Source organism: Salmo salar, chromosome 18 (genome assembly GCF_965601325.2).
Source record: "Salmo salar chromosome 18, fSalSal1, whole genome shotgun sequence".
In the NCBI taxonomy this organism is placed as follows: Eukaryota; Metazoa; Chordata; class Actinopteri; order Salmoniformes; family Salmonidae; genus Salmo; species Salmo salar.
In genome coordinates this window covers 63,590,804-63,607,330 of record NC_138308.1, presented here as the reverse complement: position 1 = coordinate 63,607,330, position 16,527 = coordinate 63,590,804, and the positions used below count along the sequence as shown (strand labels likewise).

The 16,527-nt window shown below is 40.5% G+C and overlaps 1 protein-coding gene across 3 annotated transcripts in view; it reads right to left on the bottom strand.

Annotated features, from left to right (window-relative positions):
* LOC106577456 (sodium/potassium/calcium exchanger 2) overlaps positions 1-16,527 on the bottom strand; it is a 184,137-nt gene that overhangs the window by 36,294 nt on the left and 131,316 nt on the right. For all 3 annotated transcript variants that reach the window (XM_014155447.3, XM_014155450.3, XM_014155448.3), the window contains one exon: positions 11,772-11,870. In XM_014155447.3, the coding sequence (XP_014010922.1) occupies positions 11,772-11,870 (99 nt within the window). The remainder of the gene's footprint in view (positions 1-11,771; positions 11,871-16,527) is intronic.

Below are 16,527 nucleotides of genomic sequence, written 5' to 3'. Positions count from 1 at the left end.
CCAATCCAAAATTAAATTGAGAATCGGGGTCCTATGGTGAGGGAAAAATTATGTATTCACGTTATTTGTTGGATATGTAACAATTATTTACTTAACGAACAGTAAGATATTTCTGTCCTGCTAATGCTGTGTTTTATGGTCTCCACTAGCACTCTGCAGCTAGTCTGGGTGTTGAGGACATGTGTTCTACTAGACATAGCTTGAAGCTGACAATTGATTTGTGTTGGGGATAAAAACCTAAAAGCTAGCATTCTATAGACAAGATGTGGTGTGTGTGGCTCAAGATAGAGAGAGCCTGGAAGAGTTAAGAACAATGCCTCATTGTCTCATCTTCCTGGCATCTGGGAAACTAAGTAAAAGACCATCCTGTGTAGATAACCTAGGTGGCTTATGGGAAGTTAAGAAATGACTGACTAAGTAATCTTGGTATCAGCTATATAAAAACTGTGCATCGTCTGTTAAGGCTAGACTCTCAGCCTAACAGTCAGTCAAGACTGGTGGGCTGACAGTCTCATTATTGCAATAATGAATCGATATTAAATAAAAATGATTGTTTGAAGAGATGACCAAGTCCAAGTCTCTCTCAGTACTGAATTTCCACTACACTATTTCGCAACAAAGCATCCTTCACTCATGCCGCCAAACATACCCTAGTAAAACTGACTATCCTACCGATCCTTGACTTCGGCTATGTCATTTACAAAATATCCTCCAACACTCTACTCAGCAAATTGGATGCAGTCTATCACAGTGCCATCCGTTTTGTCACCAAAGCCCCATATACTACCCACCACTGTGACCTGTATGCTCTCATTGGCTGGCCCTCGCTTCATATCCGTCGCCAAACCCACTGGCTCCAGGTCATCTATAAGTCATTGCTAGGTAAAGCCCCACCTTATCTCAGCTCACTGGTCACCATAGCAGCACCCACCCGCAGCACGTGCTCCAGCAGGTATATTTCGCTGGTCACCCCCATAGCCAATTCCTCCTTCGGCCGCCTTTCCTTCCAGTTCTCTGCTGCCAATGACTGAAACGAACTGCAAAAATCACTGAAGCTGGAGACTCTTAATCTCCCTCACTAGCTCTAAGCACCAGCTGTCAGAGCAGCTCACAGATCACTGCACATAGCCAATCTGTAAATAGCCCATCCAACTACCTCATCACCATATTGTTATTTATTTTGCTACTTTGCACCCCAGTACCGCTACTTGCACACTCATCTTCTGCACATATTTCACTCCTGTGTTTAATTTGCCATACTGTATTAATTTCGCCACTATGGCCTATTTATTGCCTCTCCCCCTTATCCTACCTCATTTGCACACACTGTATATAGACCTTCTCTATTGTATTATTGACGGTATGTTTCTTTATTCCATGTGTAACTCTGTGTTGTTGTTTGTGTCGCACTGCTTTGCTTTATCTTGGCCAGGTCACAGTTGTAAATGAGAACTTGTTCTCAACTAGCCTACCTGGTTAAATAAAGGTGAAATAAAAAAATTGCTCTAAGACAACAGTCAAAATTGATTCGGCAGTTCTAAATGCCATGCTTGCTTGGCTTTAGAAGCAAGGCCTCATTAACCCTCAAGCTAGCATTTTTTTCATCATATCTCAAAAGTGGTTGATTCAATCCTCTCAATTTTTCAGAACTTTGTCAGTCAAGTTGTTCCTAATATCTACACCAAAATGTTAGATTTTCTGCATCAATATGGACAGAACCGATTGGCAAATGTACTGTAAATTGAGAAATAATATGACTATAGCGAACAAAAAGAAGAAACTGTAACTAAAAACAAAGATGAATGATAGTCAAAAGCTTTAGAGTGCCTTAAATGAAATTTGGGGCAAAAAGGCAAACTCGGCTCCATCATTCATTGAATCAAATGGTTCATTCATTAAAAAAAACACTGATAATGCTACTTTTATGATTTCTTCATTGCCAAGATTAGCAAACGTAGGCATGATACTGTATGTCAACAACAAATTCTGAACCTACACATTCATGAATAACTGAAGAAATTATGAAAGACAAGCATTGTCATTTTGAATTCCGTAAAGTGTGTGTGGAAGAGGTGAAAACATTATTGTTGTCTATTAACAATGACAAGCCACCTGGGTCTGACAACTTGGATGGAAAATTACTGAAGATGATAGTGAGTGATATTGCCACTCCTATTTGCAATCTCTTCAATCTAAGCCTACAGGAAAGTGTGTGCCCTCAGGCCTGGACGGAAGCAAAAGTCATTGCACTACACAAGAATAGCAAAGCACCCTTTACTTGCTCAAATAGCTGACAAATCAGCCTGTTACCAACCCTTAGTAAACTTATGGAAAAAAAATGTGTTTGACCAGAAACAATGTTATTTCACAGTAAAAAAAAAGGAACAACAATTTTTCAGCATGCTTATAGGGAAGGACATTCAACAAGCACAACACTTACACAAATGTGACCGACTGGCTGAAATCGGTCTTATGTAGCAAAATTTGAAATTATGCTTTTTACATTGGAAAAAGTAGACTCAGAGCTACAAAATGGTATATCATACACTACAGTTGAGGAACAACGGGAAAGTAATTTTTCTTTAAAAGTTGATAGGCCATTTTCTCAAAAGTGAGTTTTTGAATGTTTTGGTACTGCTACTGGAAAGGTCTTATTTGTCTACACCCATTCAGCATCGTGCAACACCCTCTTAAGCTTTAGCCTAGCACCCAAGCTAACGGGCTGACATTGGCTAGCTTGCTAGCTACTTCCAGACACATAACGAGAGAACACCCTACTCTGACCATTTTACTCGCCCTAGCAGAGCTGGTTAAGCAGTTTTTTTGTTATCCAGAGCGGTCAACACCCCGGTCAACATCCGTTCATAAATTCATCAGTTATTCTGCGCTCTTTGGCACACTCAAACGAGAATGCTCTGAAACCAATGTAGATGGCCAGACTGAATTTATGAATGCACCTGAAATGGTTACTTGCTAAGGAGGAGTCTTTTGTTAAGACATGTTACTTGCTAGCTAGCTAGGTAAACAATTAACGTAAACTCACCCCATTCCGTACAAATGTGCGCAACTGCGACATTCAAACGAGGCTGCAAAGAAAACGAATGGGACTGTAGCGACTGTGTTGACTTCAACATCTGGGGTGTGATCTACGTTTCTATTCAAGCGTTGATCGACATGGTAATGGCTCTATAGTATTGGAGAAAAGTTGAAAAAACTGACCCTCCATTACATCGTGACGTGTCATGACGTAACATACAGCACGCATAAAGCAACAATTTCTGTCTTACAATCTCTCTCCACCAGGTGTAGCACTTGTCTCATCGTTTAAAAACAAGAAATGGACAGTCACTGTAAGCGATCATGACTCTCAAAGCCGCTGTTTACTTCTTAAGATCACTTTTGCACCACCCTAAAAACCGATTCAAATTCGACACAAACCTTCAAATAGGTATGTAATGACACATTATATAAACTCTTTATAGTGTTTTATTTACATTTTAAAGGCGATAAGTTGGACAGATCGAGTGAAAAAAAAGCTGTTTTCCCACACATATCCTCTCCTTCTCACTACCACGCATTAGTTTTGCTTCCCCACACGCCATTTTTAAAAAGACCAGACGGAGCTCATTGCCTTCTTGAATAATGCAGAAATGGGCAGCTTGGAGGTCATGTCATTACATTTGTTGGAAAGGGGAGAAATTGTGCTTTACAATGGTATTGACATTACAGTTGATCTGGAAGTATTACGTTTTGGGGGCGCTAAAATAAGGTCAATTGTACGGACCAAGGCAATGTACAAAAGTGAGTGAGTTTACGTTAACCATAATCCCAACTCATAACGTTACTAGCCTGCATGAATCTGCAGGTAGCTAACCAACCATGTTCAATGTTAGCTAGCTAACATTAGGCTATAGCTAGCTAAGCAAATGGCTCAGAGATACAAAAAAATAAGGTCATACACGTAACGTTAGCTAGCGAGCCAACCAGCTAACATTAGCTAGCTAGCTAGGTAAACAATGAACCATAATCACAACTCATGACATTAGTACCCTGCATGAATCTGCAGGTAGCTAACCAACCAGGTTCAATGTCAGCCAGCTAACATTATGTTATAGCTAGCTAAGCAAATGGCTCTGAGATACAAATAATAAGGTCATACACGTAACGTTAGCTAGAGATCCAGTCAGCTAACTTTAGCTAGCTAGCTAGGTAAACAATGAACCAAAATCACAACTCATGACGTTAGTACCCTGCATGAATCTGCTGGTAGCTAACCAACCAGGTTCAATGTTAGCTAGCTAACATTAGGCTATAGCTAGCCAAGTAAATTGTGTTTTTGTCCAAATTAGAAATGTGTAATATCTGAAAATGTATCTAGCTAGACGATCTTACCCGTGTACATCATTCATGGTTGGACGCGTCTCCTGTCGGATGCCATGGTTGCACTTAGTTTGAAGATGTAATCTGGAGACTGGTGTTTTCTCCATCTCCTTAGTTATCATACGCGAATTCCACTGATTTCATAACTCAGTCCTCCAGAAAGTGGAGAGCAACACTTATGCAGTTTTAATACACGATACATTCAAAAAAGCTGTGTTAGACAGGATTACCTATACATACTGACCAGCTCAAATAGACAGAAGTGTGCTATATGGCAGACCAATCCAAACGCATCTCTCGGCATGTCCAGCCCACTCATTATCTCAGATATTCATGGCTAGTGGGAAGGTTGCTGACTTTCCTTTGGCTAAACCAACTAGGTTCATCATTTAACAATTGTATTCATATTTACAGATGGCATACAAGTTTGATATTAAGACACATGAAAGTTAACATTTGAGAAGGCATTTCTGCCAAAAAACACATTTTCATTGAAAAAAGTTTAAGTTCAAACAGCTCTCCTGTGGAGTAGTGACCCGCAACATATGCCTAGTTTCCTGAAACGGGTCACTAAGACTGATGATTGTCTGAGAGAAAATGTATAATAAAAAGATTATGGGAGCTATTTTGTTTCACTTCAGTGCAGCTTTTGACATTATTGATCATAATCTTCTGCTGGAAAAACGTATGTCTTATGGCTTTACATCCCCTGATATATTGTGGACTGAGAGTTACCTGTCTAACGGAACACAGAGGGAGTTCTTTAATGGAATCCAATCCAACAAAATCCGGGTAGAGTCAGGCATTCCCCAGGTCAGCTGTCTAGGCCCTTTACTTTTTCCAAGCTTTACTAATGACCTGCCACTGGGGGCTCCCGAGTGGCGCAGTGGTCTAAGGCACTGCATCTCAGTGCTAGAGGTGTCACTATAGACCCTGGCTTGACCCTGGTTCAATTCCAGGCTATATCACAACTGGCTGTGATTGGGAGTCCCATAGGGTGGAGCATAAATGGCCCAGTGTCGTCCGGGTTAGGGTTTGGCCGGGGTAGGCAGTCATTGTAAATAAGAATTTGTTCTTAACTGACTTGTCTAGTTAAATAAATAAATAAATAATCTGGCTCTGAGTATAGCCTGTGTGTCTATGTATGCTGATGACAACACTAAACACGTCAGCTACCGCAGCAAGTGAAATCACTGCAACACTTAACAAAGAGCCACTGTCAGTTTCAGAATAGGTGGCAAGAAATAAGTTAGTCCTAAACATTTCAATAAAAGCATTGTATTTTGAACAAATCATTCACTAAACACCAAATCTTGGAATAAATCATTTGGAAATTGAGCAAGTTGAGGAGACTAAACTGTAACCCTGGATTGTAAACTGCCATAGTTAAAACATATTGATGCAACAGTAGCTAAGATGGGGAGAGGTCTGTCCATAATAAAGCTCTGCTCTGCCTTCTTTATTAACAATGCTATCAACAAGGCAGGTCCTACAGGCCCTAGTTTTGTCGCACCTGGACCACTGTCCAGTCGTTTGGTAAGGTGCCACAAAGAGGGACTTAAAAAAATTACAATTGACCCAGAACAGGAAAGCACAGCTGGCCCTTAAATGTATATGGAAAACTAACATCAATCTCTCCTGGCTCAAAGTAGAAGAGAGATTGACTTGTATTTGTAAGAAGTATTGACATGTTGAATGCTGACTGTTTAAAATACTAGCATACAGCTCAGACACCCATGCATACCCCACAAGACATGCCACCAGAGGTCTCTTCACAGTCCCCAAGTCCAGAACAGATTTTGGGAGGCACACAGTACTACATAGAGCCATGACTAACTACATGGAACTCTATTCCACATCAAGTAAATCATGCAAGCAGTAAAATCAGATTTAAAAAACGGCTAAAAATATACTTTACTGAACAGCAGGGACTGTGAAGAGACATACACACAGGCACAGAGACACGTATACACACATGATAGCATATTCACTATACACACACGTACACAGGAATTTTGTGTTGTAAATAATTATGTAGTTGTAGAGTAGTGGCCTTAGGGCACACACTTAATGTGTTGTGAAATGTATTGTAATATTTAAAAAAGTTTATATAACTGCCTTAATTTTACTGGACCCCAGGAAGAAGACAGCAGCTAAAGGGGATCCTTAATAAAGACAAATACCTATCAAATAGAGCTCTCCATTTACTTGCCTACGATGATCATTTATATGTATAAAGTAAACTATAACTTTGTACAAAATCAACATTACCTTATATTTGTGTATTCCGACAAAACAATAGCAATGGTACAAGCGTTTTACGAAAGCTAGCTGAGCTGTTTTATTAGAAAATGCAGGAGATCAGGCAAAACCTCAATTAGCTAGCAATCCAGCATCGGTGGCTATGCACAGAGGCATCATGTCCATAAGGGGCACAGGAGCACATGCCCCTTCAGATTTGTCCTGTATCAATATATTGTTTTGTTTGTTAAATGTGTTGTTGTTTCTCTGTAATACTACTAGCCATCTAGTATCTTTATGAAGTTAGCTTTAGCTAGCCAATCTCCAAAACTCATAACTAGCTACCAAGAAGCCATTTCAGGCTATCAATCAAGTTAGAATAGCTAGTGCGATGTTTAACCGTGAGAATGGCAGAATGGTGAACTTACTAAATGAAATGAGAGGTTGACTGTGTGATATTAGGTTGATTCTTGTGTAAATATTTTCTGTCTTGATTTTAATGATTTGTATGCCTGCTGGCAAGGTTGGTCAACTTTAGAAAAGCACACAATTACTAAATGTGCTGAATAAGACTCACATTCCTTTAAATCTTAAATCCAGATTTCTGCAGAGAACTATATTCAACCTGAACCCTAACCACCAGTCAGGGGGATACAGACAGCTTAAGGAGTATGCTTAGATATACAGAAAATACAGAGAATTAAGAATAATGATTATGGCTCTAGATTGCAGGAAAAAGCTGTTTCAGGTGTTTGAAAATTGTAAGATCAATTCAAATGAAGTTGGCAGTTACTACTGGTTACAGGTAAGAAACGGGGAAAAATGTCCACCACGTTCTTTGAGTCAGAGCCTATTGGTCTATTGAGATTTGATGTATCAAGTTACAATTGGTTCTCGTTCGACAGTGTAATAATCACTAGATGGGCATGCTACAGTAATAAGGACAGGAGTAATGAAGTAATGAGTATAATCAGATTGCAGATTGTTTGGAACTGTACTTTGTAACATGGCCAAATAGTGACCATCTCTGTCTGTGCAGTTATTGGAGATTATTGAACTGCATTTTTCATCAGAATGCAGATTTTTTCAACTGGTTTTGAAACAAAGAGCATTGAAGGGAAAATGTTATTTTTCTTGTTTAGTGGACTGTTTGTTTAACCACCTGCCAAACATGCAAATATTTGTGAAAGTGTGTGTGCAAGAGAAATAAATAAAAGAAAAATAGATCACTCTTGAACTTATTTGTGTTTCTGATAGCATTCGAATCACATAAAAAAATCTCAATTGAAATCAAATTTTATTAGTCACAATACAACAGGTGGGTCGAATACAACCTTACAGTGAAATGCTTACTTACAAGCCCTTAACCAACAATGCAGTTTAAAGAAAAAAAGTGTTAAAGTATTTACTAAAATAAACTGAAGTAAAAAAAAAATTATAATACAAAAATAAGATTAAATTGAAACATAGAATAATTAAGGAGCAACAATAAAATAACAGTAGTGAGGCTATATACAGGGGCTACCGGTACAGAGTCAATGTGCGGGGGAACCGGTTAGTCGAGGTAATTGAGGTAACATGTACATGTAGGTAGAGGTAAAGTGACTATGCATGGATAATAAACAGAGAGTAGAAGCAGCAGCGTAAAAATGGGGGTGGCGTGGGGACAATGCAAATAGTCCTAGTAGCCATTTGATTAGATGTTCAGGAGTCTTTTGGTTTGGGGGTAGATGCTGTTAAAAATCCTTTTGGACCAAGACTTGGCGCTCCGGTACCGCTTACCGTGCGGCAGCAGAGAGAACAGTCTATGACTAGGGTGGCTGGAGTCTTGGCAATTTTTTATGTCTCCTTCTGACACCGCCTGGTATAGAGGTCTTGGATGGCAGGAAGCTTGCCCCCAATGATGTACTGGGCGGTACGCTCAACCATCTGTAGTGCCTTGCGGTCGGAGGCCGAGCAGTTGAAATGATGCAACCAGTGATGTGTTGTTACATACCCTTACCACCTGGGGGCAGCCCGTCAGGAAGTCCAGGATCCAGTTGCAGAGGGAGGTGTTCAGTTCCAGGGTTCTTGGCTTAGTGATGAGCTTTGAGGGCACTATGGTGTTGAAAGCTGAGCTGTAGTCAATGAAAAGCATTCTCATGTAGGTGTTCCTTTTGTCCAGGTGTGAAAGGGCAGTGTGGAGTGCAATAGAGATTGCATCATCTGTGGATCTGTTGGTGCGGTATGCAAATTGGAGTGGGTCTAGGGTTTCTGGGATAATGGTGATGATGTGAGACATGACCAGCCTTTCAAAACACTTTATGGCTACAGACGTGAGTGCTATGGGTCGGTAGTCATTTAGGCAGGTTACCTTGGTGTTCTTGGGCACAGGGACTATGGTGGTCTGCTTGAAACATGTTGGTATTACAGACCTGGTCAGGGACAGGTTGAAAATGTCAGTGAAGACACTTGCCAGTTGGACAGCGCATGCTCGGAGTACACGTCCTGGTAATCCGTCTGGCTCTGCGGCCTTGTGAATGTTGACCTGTTTAAAGGTCTTATTCACAACGGCTACGGAGACCGTGATCACACAGTCGTCCGAAACAGCTGATGAGCTCATGCATGCCTCAGTGTTGCTTGCCTCAAAGCGAGCATAAAAGCTATTTAGCTCATCTGGTAGGCTTGTGTCACTGGGCAGCTCACGGCTGTGCTTCCCTTTGTAGTCTGTAATTGTTTGCAAGCTCTGCCACATCTGACAAGCATCGGAGCTGGTGTAGCACGATTCAATCTTAGTTCTGTATTGACTCTTCGCCTGTTTGATGGTTCGTCATCGGAGGGCATATATATTTCTTATAAGCGTCCGGGTTAGAGTCCCGCTCCTTGAAAGCCGCAGCTCTACCCTTTAGTTCAGTGTGGATGTTGCCTGTAATCCATGGCTTCTGGTTGGGGTATGTACGTACGTCACTGTGGGGACAACGTCATCGATGCATGTGTTGATGAAGCCGGTGACTGAGGTGGTATACTCCTCAATGGTATCGGAAGAATCCCGGAACATATTCCAGTCTGTGCTAGCAAAAAAGTCCTGTAACTTAGCATCTGTGTCATCTGACCACTTCATTACTGAGCGAGTCACTGGTACTTCCTGCTTTAGTTTTTGCTTGTAAGCAGGAATCAGGAGGATCGAGTTATGGTCAGGTTTGCCAAATGGAGGGTGAGGGAGAGCTTTGTACCCGTCTTTGTGTGTGGAATAAAGGTGGTCTCGAGTTTAGTTTTTTCTCTGGTTGCAGATTTAACATGCTGGTAGAAATTAGGTAAAATGGATTTAAGTTTCACTATATTAAAAAGTCCCCGACCACTAGGAGTGCCGCCTCAGGATGAGCATTTTCTAGTTTGCTTTATACAGCTCATTGAGTGCCGTCTTAGTGCCAGCATTGGTCTGTGGTGGTGAATAGACATTTATGAAAAATATAGATGAAAACTCTCTTGGTAAATAGTGTGGTCTACAGCTTATCATGAGATACTCTACCTCAGGCGAGCAAAACCTAGAGACTTCCTTAATATTGGATTTCGTGCACCAGGTGTTAAATACAAATAGACACAGACCGCCACCCCTTGTCTTACAGGAGGCAGCTGTTCTATCTTGCCGGTGGAACGAAAACCCAGCCAGCTGTATGTTATCCATGTCGTCGTTCAGCCATGACTCGGTGAAACATTACAGTTTTAGTGTCCCTTTGGTCGGATAGTCTTACATTTTACATTTTTAGTCATTTAGCAGACGCTCTTATCCAGAGCGACTTACAGTAGTGAATGCATACATTTCATACATTTTTTTTCCCTTTCTTGATTGGCGCTCATCTATTTTGTTATCCAATGATTGCACATTGGCTAATAGGACTGATGGTAGCGGGGGATTACTCACTCGGCGTTGGATCCTTACAAAGCACCCACGACCTACGTCCCCGATGTCTCCATCTCGTCTTCATGCGAATGACGTTGATTTGAACCTTGTTGCATGTCTGAAGTAATTCCGACTCGTTAAAGAAAAAATCTTTGTCCAGTACGAGGTGAGTAATCGCTGTCCTGATATCCAGAAGCTCTTTTCGGTCATAAGAGACGGTGGCAGAAACATTATATACAAAATAATGCGAAAAAAACACACACAATAACACTATTGGTTAGGAGCTTGTTAGCAGCCATCTCTCCTGGCGCCATCATATCAGCAGCCATATCATATCAGCAGCCATTCACCCACTACAATTGTGTTAACACATGAGATTACACTAGACCCCCAGGGTCAATTGCAATGAACATTGGCCAACGTACCAACACAAGGAAAATACACGCTAAAATCACCCTCACAGCTAATCTCAATTGCAACCATCATTAGCCATGATTCACTGCTTCATAAAGCGGATGTCAAGGTTATCTTTTTTTGTCCTGATTGCTTCCCAAAATGTTCAACGCTGTTTTGCCCTCTGGTGGGGATTATTAATCAATTCTTTTTAACAGACTAAGGGTGATTTATCTATTTCAAAATAAACTGAACCAAACTGAAATAAAGTTTTTCCTCATTTACCACGGCAAATCTACTGTGTCAATTTATCCTATCTGTTGTATGAATGGAAAACTGGTGTTGGTGCAGCCTCTTCATTTCCAAATTATGTAATCCATGAATGACAATTTGTCTTTAAAAAGTATATTCATTTATTATCAAGACTGCGGGGGATATATCGCTGCATCATATTTGAAATATACAACTAAACCAAGTCAATCGTGATGAGTTATATAGGCTAATCTATAATTGTTATCAAATGAACATTTTATTGTTACCCATATATGATTTAACCATTTAAGATAAAACATTTGCATAAAGTATAGGCCTACTACTCCTATATTCTTATGATAAGTATTTTACATTTCATCAGCCTTACGGTTTCCGATGCTCCTGATAGGTCATTATTTCATTGGGGTGGGAAAAGAGAACCTCGACTAAGAAAGTTAAAGGTGTCTGGTATCAACGTAAAATCAGTTGGTAGAAATGTATTCCTTTGGGTTTTTTGTAGCAATCAAGCATAATTCGTTTTAAGAAAAACAGCGGTAACGGGGTGCTCCGTGTGAAGTTCTGCATCTTCGTTACAATCCACCCCCAGAGTACAGAGGCCACTCACCTGACCGGCTGGCCACTCCGTTGGCTTTCTCGCTGTCCTCTACTTGGCATTTCTTTTTGGCAATCTTGTGAAGGATGGATGCCTTCTCTCTGAATTTCCCTGCAACACAACCATTGGGGAGTAAACTAGGGGACTGTGTTTAAATGAACATGTCACCTTCAAATTTCCTTTGCCTGGACTCAGGTCTCCTCTGCCTTTTCATGGTTCCAGACCTCTCTTAGTTCAAAGGAAAAGAACACATGCATTTTTCACTGCAGTATTCAAATGACAGTTTGAAGTCAATATCATATCATGTACTGATGAGCCAGCAATGTCCAAGATGCAAGCCAGTGGGGGAGAACACTTTATGAAGCATAATCGGTCACACCCAATCTACTGCCAGGTCTACTAAGCCTTTGTACTAGTTGCGGCACAATTTGTACACTTATTTTCTGGAGGCATAGCGTGTAGTTTAAAAGATAGAACATAAAAGTAACATAACATTTAAGAGACTGATTAAGATATTTACTCAATAATGTCCATTTCAGATTATAATTTTTTTACTAATCTCTCATGAACATACAACATAACATAAATGGTATCGTACGTCTGTCAGAAGACTGTGGGCTGTGACGACTAACGAGCAACAGTTGTTGCGGTATACTGGTTTTTCATGATTTAGCAGGTGTGAGCATCTTTCGAGGCGGGAGGGGACATTTGACCCATAGACTTGACTGACACATGATGAGTGAGGGGGGGCTGGAGCTACCACCATGCTTCTACTCCTCGTTCTATAATATTTTCTCATACATCTCCCCCCAGAACTTATTTGAGTAGCTAGCGCAAGATTTTCCTTCTGGTTTGCAGAGATAATAAAAAAGAAAAGAAGTGGTCTAAGGCACTGCATCGCAGTGCTAGCTGTGCCACCGGAGACTCTGGGTTCAAGCCCAGGCTCTGCCGCAGCCGGACGCGACCGGGAGGCTCATGGGGTGACGCATAATTAGCCCAGCGTCGTCCGGGTTACAGAGGGTTTGGCCGGCAGGGATATCCTTGTCTCATCGCGCACTAGCGACTCCTGTGGCGGGCCGGGCGCAGTGCACGCTGACCAGGTCGCTAGGTGTACGGTGTTTCCTCCGACACATTGGTGTGGCTGGCATCCGGGTTGGATGTGCGTTGTGTCAAGAAGCAGTGCGGCTTGGTTGGGTTGTGTTTCGGAGGACGCATGACTCTCGACCTTCACCTCTCCCGAGTCCGTACGGGAGTTGCAGCGATGAGACAAGACTGTAACTACTACCAATTGGATACCACAAAATTGGGGAGAAAAACGGGTAAAATAATTTCAAAAAGAAGAAAAATAATATAATTTTTTTTAAATAACTAACTACTGCCAACTTTGCACCAACTTTGCACCGTTGCAAATGTCTAGTAAATTTGGCTTGAGGTCCATATATGATCATTATGAACCTCGTCTCACCATATTCACATTTGATTTACCAAAATATATTTCTAAAAAAAGAACACAATGACAATAACAAGAGATTAAACATTTAACATAGAGGTCAGAATAAGAAGAAAAGAGATCAGATCATATTGGAAAATCTATACTGAACCAAAATATAAATGCAACATGCACAATTTCAAATATTTACTGAGGCAAAGTTCATATAAGGAAATCAGTCATTTGAAATAAATGCATTAGGCCCTAATCTATGGATTTCACATGACTGGGCAGGGGTGCAGACATGGGTGGACCTGGAAGGGCATAGGCCCACCCACTGGGGAACCAGGCCCAGCCAATCAGAATGAGTTTTTCCCCACAAAAGGGCTTTATTACAGACTGAAATACCCTATATTTTTGTTCAGTGTAAATAAAGAATGTAGCCAACATCATCTGTTTTAAATTGGTGGCTAGCTTATATAAGTAGCAACGGTCGTCAAAATTAATAAAAGGTACAAAATACAGTTCTGATGACTGCATAATGGAGTAAGACACTCAATGCTTTAAAAAAAATAATAATTACATCAAATAAACAAAAAATATGAATGGGAAAAATATCTATGGAATCTAGAAGTTTTTGTAGGAATTCAAATATTCAATAGAATAAAAAAAATGAAAAATTGTTGAAATTGATTTATTAACAATTGCTTTCTGTGTCTCAGGGTATTTTAATATTACCTTGGTGTTTTTAACCCCACCCAAAGGCTGTTCACATTTTGAAGGGGACTGGAATTAGTTTGAGCAGTCATAAGATGTTTGAGCACTCATAAAATCAACCGTAAAATGTACTTTCACAAGCAACAATTGGAATGTGCATTGCTTTTCTTTTGAAATGAATCAATACAGGGACAATTATGTGGCACTACAAAAAAAAGATAAATAACTTGAAGACATATCAATACACCTGTACTTTGTGTGCCCCTTACTATCTCATGTGATTCATTACAAAAGGTGTAAAAGTTGATTTTGCTGGAAATCCACATTATTGCATACCGCATAGGTGAAATTTAGGGTGGATGTATTGGAATTTCCTGTATTTTTCTGATATTGACAGTGTCATATGGTGTATGTCGCTTAAAACATTTTATTTAAAGCTTTTTCACCAGAACAGTAGGTTTATCATTGCAAACAATTTCTGTAGCCATAGTTAGCCTTATTCAGCTGGAGACTGCCTTGTCATAACATAAATTAAGTTTGTGTGGAGTTTAAAGAATTATGTCACTAACTGTCACTTCATAGGCTAACATACTGTATGTGTCTGGATCTTTATGTTATAGCTTGTTCAAAGGTCTTTTGAATCAACATGCAGACCACTCAAAGCCCTATTTTCCTTTGACACCAATTGAATGGAAAAGTATGCAAGGGGCAAAATTGCTTGGCGGCAGATACGTAGATGAGTGAATCGCTGGGGGTTCATGGTTAGGAAAGTTCTCATTTCATGCCGGAGTCTGGTCGAGCGGAAATTCTCCAGATTCCAGACAACACATGCTTCCGTGGTGACAGGGGTTTGAGCTTGTACCTTATTACATTTATCAGAACTGTATTTCTGACCTTTTATCAATTTGATGGCCGTTGCTTCTTACATAAGCGAGTCACCAATTTAAATTAGATGATGTTGGCTTCCTTCTTTATTTCGATTCTCCAATATGAGCTGATCTACTTCCTTCTTATTGGAAGTAGTCAAATAAGGTGATTTTGACCTCTCTGTTAAATGTTTAATCTCTTGATATTTTTGCATTCTGTTTACGCAATTGTCTTTTTTATAAATATATTTTAGTACATCCTATGTGAATATGGTGACAAGAGGTTCATAATGATCATATATGGAGCTCATCTAGCCAAATTTACTAAACTTTTGCCTGGTGCAAAGTTGGCACTAGTTATTTCATTTTTAGTTTAAAATATATATATAATTATTAAAACAGTAGGAACACTTTTCCATGACATAGACTGACCACCTGAATCCAAGTGAAAGCTATGATCCCTTATTGATGTCACCTGTTAAATCCACTTCAATCAGTGTAGATGAAGGGGAGGAGACAGGTTAAAGAAGGATTTTTAAGCCTTGAGACAATTGAGACATGGATTGTGTACGTGTGCCATTCAGAGGGTGAATGGTCACGACAACATATTTAAGTGCCTTTGAACGGGTTATGGTAGTAGGTGCCAGGCGCATTGGTTTGACTGTGTCAAGAACTGCAACGCTACTGGGGTTTTCACTCTCAACAGTTTCTCGTGTGTATCAAGAATGGTCCACCACCCAAAGGACATCCAACTTGACACAACTGTGGGAAGCATTGGAGTCAACAAGCACTCCCTGTAGAATGCTTGACACCTGTAGTCCATGCCCCGACGAAGTGAGGCTGTTCTGCAGGCAAAATTAGGAAGGTGTTGCTAATGTTTTGTACACTCAGTGTAAAGGCCTACAAGTCAAGGGTCTGAAATACATCACGTCTTACTGAAGTTGTTGTGTATGGAGATATGGGCATGCTGCATACATGTGCGCTTGTTAACGGCATGCTGCATCCATGAGCGTGCAAGTCTGTGCACATATGTTGTGCATACTTTCAATCAGGCGAGTGCTCTTCAATCAATATGAAAGCTTAATGAGTTTTTGGCTGAATAAAGTAAGGTTGGCTACTTCATCAGGGCTGCTGTGGTGAGTCATCGACCTGTAGTCCACCCAACCATGTCACCATCTGTGACCTTCCAGCAAAATCATTAACTCCCCAACACCAACCCAGCGCAACAGAGTCCCCCCCCTCGCTTTCTCTATCCGCTGTCTGTAGCAATCAACGCCCTTGCACACACTTGTTAATACATTCTGACACACTGATATGGATCACTGACTCTCCACATCTACAGTCTTTAGCCCGAGTCACCTTGGGAGATCGGCACTGAGGTCGCCTGCATGCTGTGTGTGATCAGAGCTTCCAGCAAATTCTTGAGACATGGATGGAGGGGCATATATCTGAAGCAGGAGTACAGTATTTGTCCTTAATGTGGAGAGTGACCTTCATCTTCTGGGTAAAGGTATAATGGTACAGTTCAACCCGCAAGGTCTCGGTCAATCTATTTTTAAGCCGGTCTAGCACTGACACATTTTTTAAATATGCGATGTATTCACAGTGATTTCCCTATGCCATACATTGTTTACTAAATCACTGTCACTTCAAAAATATTTATTTGTATTTCCAAGCCTTTACACAGCATGAGCCTTTTCTTGTCATTGGGACTGGTGTAAGTATAGAAAATATCTATCTATCTTCAAAGTTAATT